The following is a 12,135-nucleotide window of genomic DNA, read 5'->3' as shown; positions in this document are numbered from 1 at the left end:
CACTATTTCTTTTGTGACTTATCATATGAAATATGAAATATGCTAATTTTCTCCTCACTTGACTGTCAAGTTAATTAACAATGATTAATTCTTCCCTGAACATGTGGAATTAGCATTGTTTTTTTATAATTCAGTTTTTATTGTTTTAATATGGTTCAGTCAAGTTGGTACTTATTTGTCAAATCTGTAAAAAATGAAATATTGTGAAATAATTCAAACAATAAAAAAACAAAAGAAATAGTGAGTGAAGGACATCATCGTCTGTCTCATACTCTCATTTGCATGTCACTGAGTTGTGCATACCACTGTTTTGTGAAAAATAAGCGAAACTTTCTTATTTCACAACCGATTTTGATAAAAATGTTTGCGTTATGCTAGTTTGAATTTTTTCTCTATTTATTAAAATCAATATTTTTCTGGGGTAGACCTAACCTTTAACAAAGAATACAAAAGAAATGCCAAAATCGTCTTGCTCATTAATGCGTTAAGTGTTCGTCTCATATTAGGTATCAGAATAAAGAGGAAGAATTGAATTATATGATGATGATGTTAATAAAATATCACAATTAATTTGCCTTTGAATAATAAGAACATGTGAATCTCGGTTCCCTTTTTTTTCTAGGACGCACTGTATAACTTCGATTAAATATTTGAAAAGATGTTCATAGCGATAAGATACAAGGGTTTTTTCAAATCAACCTTTCCATCTATCTGCAGCTTTATTATAGTGAGAAGTAAGGGTACAATTTCTAGTTGATTAGTTCATACAAAGAATTAAAAATCTTGATACTTCCCCTCAATAATATTGATGGGCCACCTGTTCTCAGGACACAGGTAGTTCTTTAAGAAGTATTATATGCTTACAATGTTAAGCCGAAGAGGATGAGCCATTTAACTCCCAGGTATTGTGACACTCGATCTATTCTTCTTATCTTTCAAACACCCTTATAAGAAGTCTTTATTATAGGGCGCGCACGCCGGATTATTATTTTTTGTTGGTGGCACGCTTTTACTTCAAGAGCAGCGGTGCTGTATAGAACAAGGGGGCTTAATCCTTACACAATAGGTGACTCGAGCTCCCCGTACCGACAACAGACGGGGTTTATTCTGGAAGCAAAGAAAACCCACAAATAGAGGTGCGATCGTTTAAATGGTAAATTTATTTGGGATTGCGAGGCAGACAATAGAGCCATTAATCAGTGCTTTATGTGTGTTCCGTTTTGCATGTATTTAAATATTCAAGAGGGGGTACTCAGTTGGCAGAGCTCCGTGGGAAGAGATAGAGAGAAGAGCTATAGCACTCGTCATTCGGATGTTGGCTGGCTCCATCGACGGACAGGCTTTTCTGGAAACATTCATTTCTCGAAAAAAAAAATATATCATTTTTATTCATCTCAAACGACGTTCGTGCCCGTATCTGGACGATGCCGCCGGTTGTAATGAGGAATCGAATGCGGACACGATCCGCGAGTCGTACGGATGCTGCAGCAGAAAGTTCGATGACGAAATCATCGCCGACAACGAAACATCAGAGCCCGCCGCTTCGCCATCAGGAGGTTGACGATGATAACGTCATGTCGCCGAGAGAGCTAGCAAGGGCGATTGCTGAATTCAGGGTTGGAGTGCCATTCTCCACCCCAACCATCGATTCCAAGGAAGAGAACTTCAAGAACAGAAATGCTGATGAGTCTAACAAGATGGATACCCCACTTGATCAAAATGGTAAGAAATCATTGTACTACGATTTTTTTTTTCCGGCATGATTATATTGCTTTTTTTTTTCCCCCCTTTTTTTAAAAAATACATGTGGAAGTATACGTCGTTAAATATTAAGGCACAATCATAGCTTCTTCATTATTATCATTATGTATAATTGTGGGGATTCAATGATTCCCATATAATTATGGTTCGATGAAGAGCAGAGGGATTTGACCCCTTCCCAGTAAAAAAAAGCAAATTGTCCGCTTAATCACATTAGTATTATTGCCAAGACTTAACCTGGATAAATCATTTTTCACATGCATGAATGGTGTCCCCTTTCTCTCTCTCTTGGAGTTCATAATTAAGTTTATTTAATGCAAACGAACTGATTTCAGTATATTCACAAGAATCCGATTTCATACTATATACTCATTGTTCACCGTAAGCAGTTTTTAGAAAAATCATACCCGATATTCAGAGGTGTGACTGTGAACATGATTTGCCTAATTTTAAAAACATGTTCGCGATTATGAAGAAAAGGGTAATTTTCATGAGCATGCATGCATGCACTCGAAATAGGAAAGGAAGTTCTTCAAACTTATATTTTTTTCTGGATCATAACCCCCTTTTTAAAGATTTCGTCAAGCTTTTTTTTAACCTGTGAGGGTGTACTTGGAATTTTGAAAATAGAGTTTCTTGGAACCACTTTGTACCAGCTTTGGGTAAAATATGAAGAAAAAAAACCTAATAAAAAATGTATTCGAAACAATACCTCTTTAGATAGTCACAGAGGGTTCATGTTTCGTTTGCTATCGTTTTCCGAAAAAAAAAGGCCGACGACACCGCCCTTTGTTTGGAACTTCTTGGAAGACCCGCGCCGTCTTTGTACATCGGCGCCTTTCTTCAAATATCATCATTGAATTGAAACTTTTTTTTTTCAAATTAAACTTGAAATGTGAAGAGTCAAACATTAAATACACATAAAGTTCAAACGAAAGACATAGGCCTACAAAACGACCTAGGAATCGTCCTGCATTGATGGTGCAAAAAAGAGCATTATACTTGTCTTCATAGGTCTACCTTCCGTTTTAGCTGCAAAAATTTGTACTTTTTGTCAAAGTCTTATTTCTCTCCCGAAATAATGTTTAATGACCATTATTTGTCGTCTGCATGGAGTTATGCTTTGTGTTAGGCTGCCTTTATGTAATTACGATTGCTGTTTCTTGAAAGAGCACAATAGGTCGATCATTGAATGTATAGTAGAGTATAAATAATAAAGACTCAAGTTTAAGATACAATGTAGTTAATTGCGAGGACATCGAGAAAAACGTAATGATTTTTGTTTGTCCAATAACGATTTGGGTCAATTTTTCATTCATGTTGGAAACTTATGGATGGAATTCCGGGATAGAAATGACACATGAAATGGTGCCCGTGACCAAGAGACGGAGCTCGGTTGTTCTTAAATTCATATACATGTAATAATTTAGAAAATTAACATGCGGGTAGCATGAGTATTACTATATTGACACGCGAGAGTTATATCGATTTATGCAAATAAACCATCTGCACCATAACACAAAGGTACTGGCTGTACAAGGTGTTTTAGGAGTTAAGCCCACAGGAAACGGTGTTGCGAGGACAAAGAAGGCGAAAAGAAAGGGACCTGTTAAGGTTATTTGGTTTGTCCACAAAAGGTTTATTTAATTGAGCCATACAAAGTAGGCTCATCACCATACTTTGAAAATAATTACACATTTGATTTCCTTCCGCTGAAGAATGGTACTTTATCAAATCATCGGCTCCATAAATAAACCCTCATTAAATAGGTAAATTGCGGCCCCAAGGTACGGGGGGGGGGGGCAGGGTAGCCTAATGGTGACAATCCTTTTTTCTTCTTCTTAATTGAGGAACAGGGGTAAATCGAGTCACACGAGCAAGACACTATCTTTAAACTTTACTCTTCTTGTCTCCCCCCTTTAAAAAAAATAAATCTCTCCATTACTAAAAACAAACATACGTGGCACAGTCAGCCTTATTTAAAACTTTTGTTTGTAATGAAAATACTCTCTCATAACAGTTCCCATGACATTCGAAAGATAAAATTTCAATTTTTCCACGGGTGGTTAGCAATTTTGTTAGTTATACTCCACATTGAATCATGTTAAATCTATCTACATTATCCAACAATAGAATATCGATATTACATCTTTGATATTATCACATTCATAAACTTTTTTTTTTGTCAAAGGGTTGTGTTTCAGATTAGGTTAGAAACTCTACTAAAGTGAAGAAAATCCACTTTACCAAAGTACTAGTGCATCTAGTATTTTATCTTAAAAAAGGTTGTATATGTACTGTGTTAATCAGACTCCGTTTGTGCTCAGAAACGCCTTTGAATCACCATGCAATTGCTCTTATCATTATTTTAAATTTATCAGTGACCTTATAAAGAATATTTAATAAAAAAATGTATTTAACCAAGCAACTCAAAGAAAAATTGCGAAAGCCAATATTTTCCTTATATTATGTATTTCTTAGTTTTTAGAAATTCTTATATGTATTTCTATGATTTTACCTTTTGTTTTTCATTGTTTTTTTCAATTGAGATTATTACAGACCATTTAACAACTAAATTAAACCCTAAATTAATTAAGCAGACCAATTAAAACGAAAAATAATCAACCTTTTATGAATTTCCTCTCCCATAGACTTTGTACACAAAGTATAAAAATGAACCATTTTCGGCATGACATTGTCTTGTAAAAAGTCATGTGACGTCGTGATGCTATACCTGTATGTCGCGAATTTGGTCTCAAAAGTCGCATGAGACTACAAAGAAAAAAGCCAAAAAATTTTGCAGCGCTTTCTTTTTGCGTTTCAGAAATATTACGCGAAGCGTCAAGGCCCCCCCCCCCCAGTCCTTTTAAGGTTAATAAATCATGGATCCACCCTTGCTATAAATTTATGCACATGTAGATGAAGTTTGCAAATGTCTTTATTTGACAAGATTTAGTGTATCCTATACATTATCATATCCAGTACTATAATGGGCCCCTAATATTGAAGGGGCTAAAAATGGCATTTGGGGCAAATTTCTAAAGGTGAAAGTTTTTGACCTTTTGAAATGAAAATCTGATTTTGTGACAGGTTTTTGACATAACATTCAGAAGTGCCCTCTTATCTATACACCAGTGATCATACTAATGTGAAGCAAATATTTATATCATCATTAACAGCATCATCCGAAGAACTGTCACCTAAAACCCCTTCACCTGAAGACAAAAGAGCCAGCTCGGATCCATTAGATGCAAATCTTCCTGCTAACCCTACCCAAGCCTCACATACCATGCCTTACAACCTCGAGACAAACGGCTCCCCCATCGTAGGGAATGCAGCTTCTGAAGAACCATCATCAGGGTGTCCAACGAGGCCACACCGAAGGGGTTTCACATCGAGCGAAAGGGACCTCCTGGAAGCGGCCTTCCACATCTCGGATCACCCTGGGACAGCCACCATGAAACTACTGGTGCATCTTACAGGGCTTGACAGCAAGAAGATCCGGGTAAGAATAGTTCCATCATCTGATAAACAGTTTTTAGGGGCCGGCTTCATTAAGGGGTTACAACTGTGAGAACTTTGCTAATATGGCAACTACCATGGTAACAAGGCTCAGCAGCCAATCAAAATAAAAGTCTCCAGGACAGATAAAATAATGGAAAAGTTACAATGAAGAAAATTTACTGTAGTAGTAAGTCTTCATGAAACAGGTCCCATTCGTTTGTAAATTCTTAATCTTTTATTTCAGAGGTATGTTTAACCTTTTCCTTTGTTGTGATGAAGATTTAAAAAAAATTTGAAAGAGCACTGCTTGCCAATAAATAATTGAGGTAATATCTATATGTTGTTAGCTATATTACAAAGAGGGAAGAGAGTGAAATGTATTTATAGAAATATGTATTTCATTATTCACAAAGACATGTTTTAATGTAGGATAAATGTGTAAATTCAGAAATTCACAAAACATGGGACTGAAGTTCAGATTAGCTTCTTGATGTTTTGCATCTAGAATTTGACTATACACTTCTTACAATTACCAGTCTGTCTCTGATTTCTATTATTCCTTAATGTTCTGCTCTTGTTATTCACATGCAGGGTTGGTTTCGGTCAAGAAGACTCCGTCAAGAAAGGGAGGAAGCAAAGGCTGGAAGAACATCGCCATCAGAGACCGAACCAAAACACCAGGTACCACCTCAGTACTGGCCAGAACCTTTGAGAACCTTCTCTCACATGCAACGGCCACACCAAGTGCCAGGTCACAGCTACATAGCTCCATTAGGTTTACCAACAGTACCAGGTGTACCGATAGTAGCACCAGGGATACCTTCTATGGCACCGCCCATGCCATCTAAGGTACCATCAGGCTTCTTGTACCCACCACTACCACCATCAAGTATACCAACCATGGGATTCTTGCCACCACCAATGCCACCACCGGGTCACTGGTACCATCCAATGGGTTTCAATACTAATCAACCACCACACCCTTTGGCCAAAAGAGACAATCCTTTGTCTTCAGGTTCAGCATCAAAGACACCATCAACCACAGAAGCATCAAAGGCACCTACCGCACCTTGGTGCAAGTCTTCCGGTATAGAGCATCCTCTGCAAGGTGTCATCCCACCGCCTACCGGTAATCCACTGCCATCTGGACTCCCGAATGCCGGCCTCATTCACCCTTGGTCCTCTCTTGGATACTATCCTGCACCAGGTATTCATCCTCAGCATCCCGGCACAGGACCTTACCCCTCACATCCAGCCATTCCATACTGCAACCCTTGGTATCCTATGCTTCCACCACCTCAGAAGCCATTGCACATCCAGACTGGATCACAAGCTCCATCTTCAGCAATGGCTACTTCATCAAACTCCCAGATAGTGAAACTGTCTCCATCTGACATGGAACACACCAGGCAAGAGGTCTCAGAGACAGACTCTGAAGCAACTACCAATGAATAACATGCAACTAAAACAATTCAGTCTTTGGATTTTCCTGTAAGCTTGAGTATGTGCTAACGTTGAGATCTACATTTTCTCTACCTGAAGAAATAATAAAAAAAACCTGTTACTCTTGAAACTTTCTATAAATCAAGACTATGAACTAGACATCATACAACTCATTTCCTAATTTATTTTGGTGCTCGAGTTCCCCTTTAAACAGTACTTTTAAGTTCCATCTCAATGATACATATAACATAAATCTATTCTCAGTATAGTAAGTTTTATGATGTGATGTTTTACATACATATTGCTTGAGATTGATTTTAACAGCAAATGTGTGAAATTAATTTTAGTTCATTGGCAAAACTTTGTGCTTCCTCATATTACCTCAATTTAACAATGGCCATATTACCAGGTACTTTTCTAAAAAATACCAATACCATGTTACTAGCAATGTTATGTTACACATTTCATCCATTTGATCAATTTTTGGATCAAAATGAAATTATAAAATTTCTTTTACAAAAAACAAGCTGTTGGCAAATGCAAAAACACTAATTTGATCAACATCACAAATCAATGAAGGATACTTGTTATAATTTGATATAAGTAATATAAGTAATGCATTTTCAATATTTATGTCAATATATGAATGTTTGTTTTTCTTTTTGGTAAATCATGAAAATAATTACCAGACTCAGATTGAAAAAAAAAATAACACGGGCAACTCAATATTTTCACGATATTACATGTTTATTTCTGGATGACTTGCCACATGTATTTTCAATAAGACAAAGAGTCACTTACTACCCATGCACTTTACATTACATACATGTATATGTAATAACTAAATATATGTGTTTAAATAAAATAATTAGCTATATTAAAAAAAAAAATTGTACAAGACTTCACTGTGTCCAATTTCTAAATCTAGCAGTAATATATTCAGGATAACTTCCATGTACTTTAATCTGCGCTTGCATGAAGTATGTCATCAGTAATTTTTAATAACAAATTTGTCCTCAGCCAATCTGATACAAGTATTTCAGTAGCTTAAAACAGTTGTCAGTGAAAAAATCAGACAAATTGATTTGTGAAACACTTCCACTTCATAATTCAATCATCCAGTATCTATAACAATATAAATTGTTTATATCTCTATTTTCTTCCACTTTGTCAATTGACAAAGCCTTCCTCAAAATCTCTCATTATAACATTAACTTATGATATATTCCTTTCATATCATTAATATCACACATTATGTATACATGGCAAGCAGGATAAACATATACAATTTACAAATTAAAATGACATACAAAATGCTATTATAGCAGTACTCTGAAAACATAGATACTGTATAAATACTTTTGTAGTCATCACACAAGTCAATTGGCAGCTGAAAATATATAATTCTTTTTTTTTTTAATCTTCAAATGTTAACTTTGCATACTTTTGATAGCAATGAAAGAACACATGAAAGTGATAAAAAGAAGATTTTCTTTAAACAGTCTTAACAGTTTTATAAACAATTACATGTACATGCTGAAAAAATAAGTGTTTAACAGGGTTTAAATACAGTTTATTAACGTTTTGTATTAAAAAACAAGATTTCCATCACTTGTGAAGCACCAACAACATGTATGCAATCACTTAATTTTTCAATAAGCATTATCTGAGTACATTCCAGGGTCATAATTGTATGGATCAGCTAGCCATATTATTGTGGACACTTTGAGGGTGGGCAGTTGAACTTCGCATCTCAAAAAAGTTGTATTTTAGACTTATGACATAAGTTGCAACATTCTTTGCTAAATAAGAGATCTCTACATGAATTAGTAGACTGTTTTCAGACAATATTAGGTTGCCATTATTGCCATATTTCTAAAATACACCTTTTTCTGAGCTGTATTCAAACCTGTCAAACAGCCCACTGAAGATATAGGTCTGGGGAAAGATTGCAAGTTACAAAGTTATCTCTCTTTTCTTTCTCTGATTTCAAGATTTCAGCGATGCATTAATACAAAACTACAGCTTATCTTATTCTCGAAATACAAAAAATACATAAATGAATACACATATATTTTTCAAAGAAAAAGGAAAATATCGTAACCAAAATAAATGATATCATGAAAAGATGATAACAGGTTGCATTTCAATAAACATCTTGCAGAGTACTAAAGTGTGATGTCATATTTTTTCCCTTCATCTCAGCATTTTTATGACCATATTTCATTAACTCCAGTGTACACTGGCCTGGTTTGTTCAGACTGACACAAATTAAAGTCATGAGTGGCTTGCACACTGAATCTCAACATAATTGCTTTCACATCGGGACAGCAATTGGGCTAAAGCCTGGGTAATACACTGCAAAAACTCCGGTGTTGATTTAACACCAGCCCGGAATCTATATATGTCCACACCAGAGAAGTATTGAAACAACACCAGTTTGGAACCAAACCGATGCTGTTTTAATACTAATTGGTGTTGTATAAACACCTTTCTGGTGTTACACCAAAACGAAGCTGGTGTTGTTTAACACTTCTCTGGTGTGGACATATATAGATTCCGGGCTGGTGTTACATCAACACAATGTAATGACAATATGCAACTTGAACACTCTGCGAAGTTGATGCCAACACCTAATAAGTATATTATTTTCCAAAATATGTTACAATAGTTTAATAATAAAGCCATTGATATAGCATATTTTTTAGTTGGGCAGGTTTGAGACCAAAAATTGAAACAAATGCAATATGGCACATTATATTACAAACAAACTTAAAACAACAGAATGAAAATATTGAAGGAAAAATATTTCAATTCATTAAAATATTAAACATTGACGATTTGAATCAATGCTAACATCCGTAAGTAAAAGTTTCTAAGAAATATTTGCATTAACTGCAATAAAATCACTGAACAATAATAATGCACTTCCATGATCAGAGACACAAATATGTGCAACAGTAGCTAATAAATAGAAGAATGTATGAGGTACTATCACACCTCCACATCAAGAAAAGTATCTAAATTTTTTTCCTTTTTCTAAAGATCAGGTATATTTAATGATCTACTTTGGGAAGGTATGAGTGTGCAAGACAATTATTGGCTTCTTGGGGTCGGAAACAAGTTATAATTTACAGGGATTTTTCTGATCACAAAGTATGCTTTTAGTTGATTTTGTTTTTATCTGTGTTCCAACAAAATACACAAAACTACTTGTCAAATAAAACATCCAACAAGTCCTTACATGAAATGCTTCTCTGGCACACCTAAGTGACGAGACAGTGGCTTGCATGAAATCACATTGTGATTTAGCTTAACCCCAAAATGAAGAAAAAAATGATACCTCATACAAAAGATGATGAAAATATTTTCACATTAAAGAGTGGAAAGGAACAAAGAATGAATAGCTGTATGGCAACAAAATGCCTATCTCCGTCATGTACAGATGACATATTCAAGCTAAAAAATGAATGAAAAATGAGTCTCAATGGTCACAAAGCGGGGAAAAAAAATCTTTGGCTAAAGGCACAGCAAACTGGATGGGCTGGAAGCGCTTCTCAAATGGCACGTCAAAATCAGACTCAAGATATCACAGATTGCTCAAGAAATTCAGCTCCAATCAACATACATGGTACGCTACAGTCACACCTACAAAACCGACCCCAAACCAATCAATGGTATGTCATTGGAAATAATGTAATAGATTTGGTCTGTCTGGGGTCAGCTGTGCTAGTGGGACTGAGGCAATTGTTACATTTCACACAAAAATTACAATGCATCAATACAACACTTCAGTGCTTGTTTTTATCTCTAACTTTGAGTTGTTACATCCTTAGTTGCTTGATAAATATACATGTACTTTAAATATCAATTGCATTAATCAGGGAGGTATGTACCCCGAAATGATATAGTCACTTGCTTCTAAAGTCTTCAAATAAATTATACATAAATTGAAATAAGGTATATAAGTAGCCCTAATGTTAGCAATGACATATGAAAAGTATTTTCAAATATCATCATCTTTTTTGATTTTCCATGAATGCCCTGTCCTGACCCGTATGAACCATGACACCAAGTCCAGACTAGAATATCTCACAAAGCCTGAATTTTGATTGAAACCGTGATTTTAATTGGCTGTTAAGCCCTGTTACACTTTGACTTATCAAGATTGTAGTTCATTTCCACCTCTCATTAATGAATATAAGCATTAATTGTAAGTTATTCATGAAAACAGGCCCTGGAGGATTCACTTAGCCTTGGTATTGATTGGCTGCTGAGCCCTGTTATCATAGGACTTGATGAAATGTTGCAATAATTGTTGAGTTCATCATGAAACAGGTCCAAAATAAATCACTTTTCCTTTGACCTCCATTTCTCAGCACCCTCTGATTTTGATTGGCTGCTGAGCCCTGTTACCATAGGACTTACCATGAATAATTGTAATTATTCTTGAAACAGGCCAAAGACAAAACACTTTGCCTTTAACCTCCACTTCTATGCATCCGTTGGTTTCAATTGGCTGCTGAGTCCACATTGCCATAGGATTTACCTTTAATGAAAAGGAACATTAATTGTAAGTTCTTGATGATAACAGGTCCTACAGGATTCATTTTGCCTTTGGCCTTCACTTCTATGCATCCTTAGATACTGATTGGCGGCCGAGACCTGTTACCGTAGCACTTACCATGAATAAAAAGTTTTAATAATTGTAATTCTTCATGAAACAGGCCCAAGATACTGTATATCACTTTGCCTTTGACCTCCACTTCTCTGCATCCTCCTTCCGAGCATCAGGTAACATCTGATTCCTGACCCCGCCCAGGACGCTGGACGTTGCTTCTGTTGCCAGGATGAGGGGGCGTATGACCGAGGGGGGTATCTGTCGCAGGATGCCCCCAACTGCTCCGGACACGCCCTTGTGTTCGTGCTCTTCCAATGCTGTTTGCATGATGGCTGTGGCCGTATCGCCCAACCCCTGAAATGAGGAAATGGTTTATATTCACTTGATCTACAAACAGTTGGTTTATTTCTCAGTTAGTCTAATACCACATCAGATCATATTCACTCGGTCTATTTCTGAGATACTAGTAGTCTAATACCACATTGGTTTAAAATAACATGGTCAGTTGATCTACTTCACAGATAAGGCTAATAGCACATGGGCTAAAACCCAATGGTCTGAATTCAATAGGGTCGCTTCAATTGCGCTTCTTGTACTACACGCTTCATCCGTGCATGAATTAAGTACCTTACACCAAAAGCTTTTATAACTGGACAATTTCAATTGCATTCTATGAAATTCACATAATTATGTACACGAAACCTGCATAGTCCATGGTTTTGTAACATGGTACAATGGAAACCATCTTTGTGACTTTGGGTCATCGGGTCTAATTGGTCTTTAGTCTACACTACACTTGGTCTAAA

General features: G+C 36.1%; 2 protein-coding genes across 2 annotated transcripts in view; one reads left to right on the top strand and one right to left on the bottom strand.

The window, feature by feature from the left end:
• The first annotated feature begins 1,258 nt into the window (after positions 1–1,258).
• LOC129264461 (uncharacterized) lies at positions 1,259–7,587 on the top strand. Its single transcript, XM_054902342.2, has 3 exons — positions 1,259–1,722; positions 4,941–5,266; positions 5,857–7,587. The coding sequence occupies exons 1-3, from the start codon at positions 1,425–1,427 to the stop codon at positions 6,718–6,720; spliced, it is 1,488 nt and encodes a 495-aa protein (XP_054758317.2). The 5' UTR covers positions 1,259–1,424; the 3' UTR covers positions 6,721–7,587.
• LOC129265198 (autophagy-related protein 2 homolog B-like) overlaps positions 6,873–12,135 on the bottom strand; it is an 81,662-nt gene continuing 76,399 nt past the window's right edge. Inside the window, exon 44 of the mRNA XM_064101505.1 lies at positions 6,873–11,683. Within this exon, the coding sequence (XP_063957575.1) occupies positions 11,453–11,683 (231 nt within the window). The 3' untranslated portion in view covers positions 6,873–11,452. The remainder of the gene's footprint in view (positions 11,684–12,135) is intronic.

Source organism: Lytechinus pictus, chromosome 7 (genome assembly GCF_037042905.1).
Source record: "Lytechinus pictus isolate F3 Inbred chromosome 7, Lp3.0, whole genome shotgun sequence".
Classification (NCBI taxonomy): domain Eukaryota; kingdom Metazoa; phylum Echinodermata; class Echinoidea; order Temnopleuroida; family Toxopneustidae; genus Lytechinus; species Lytechinus pictus.
Note: the sequence above shows the minus strand (reverse complement) of the source record. Positions and strands in the feature narration are given on the sequence as shown.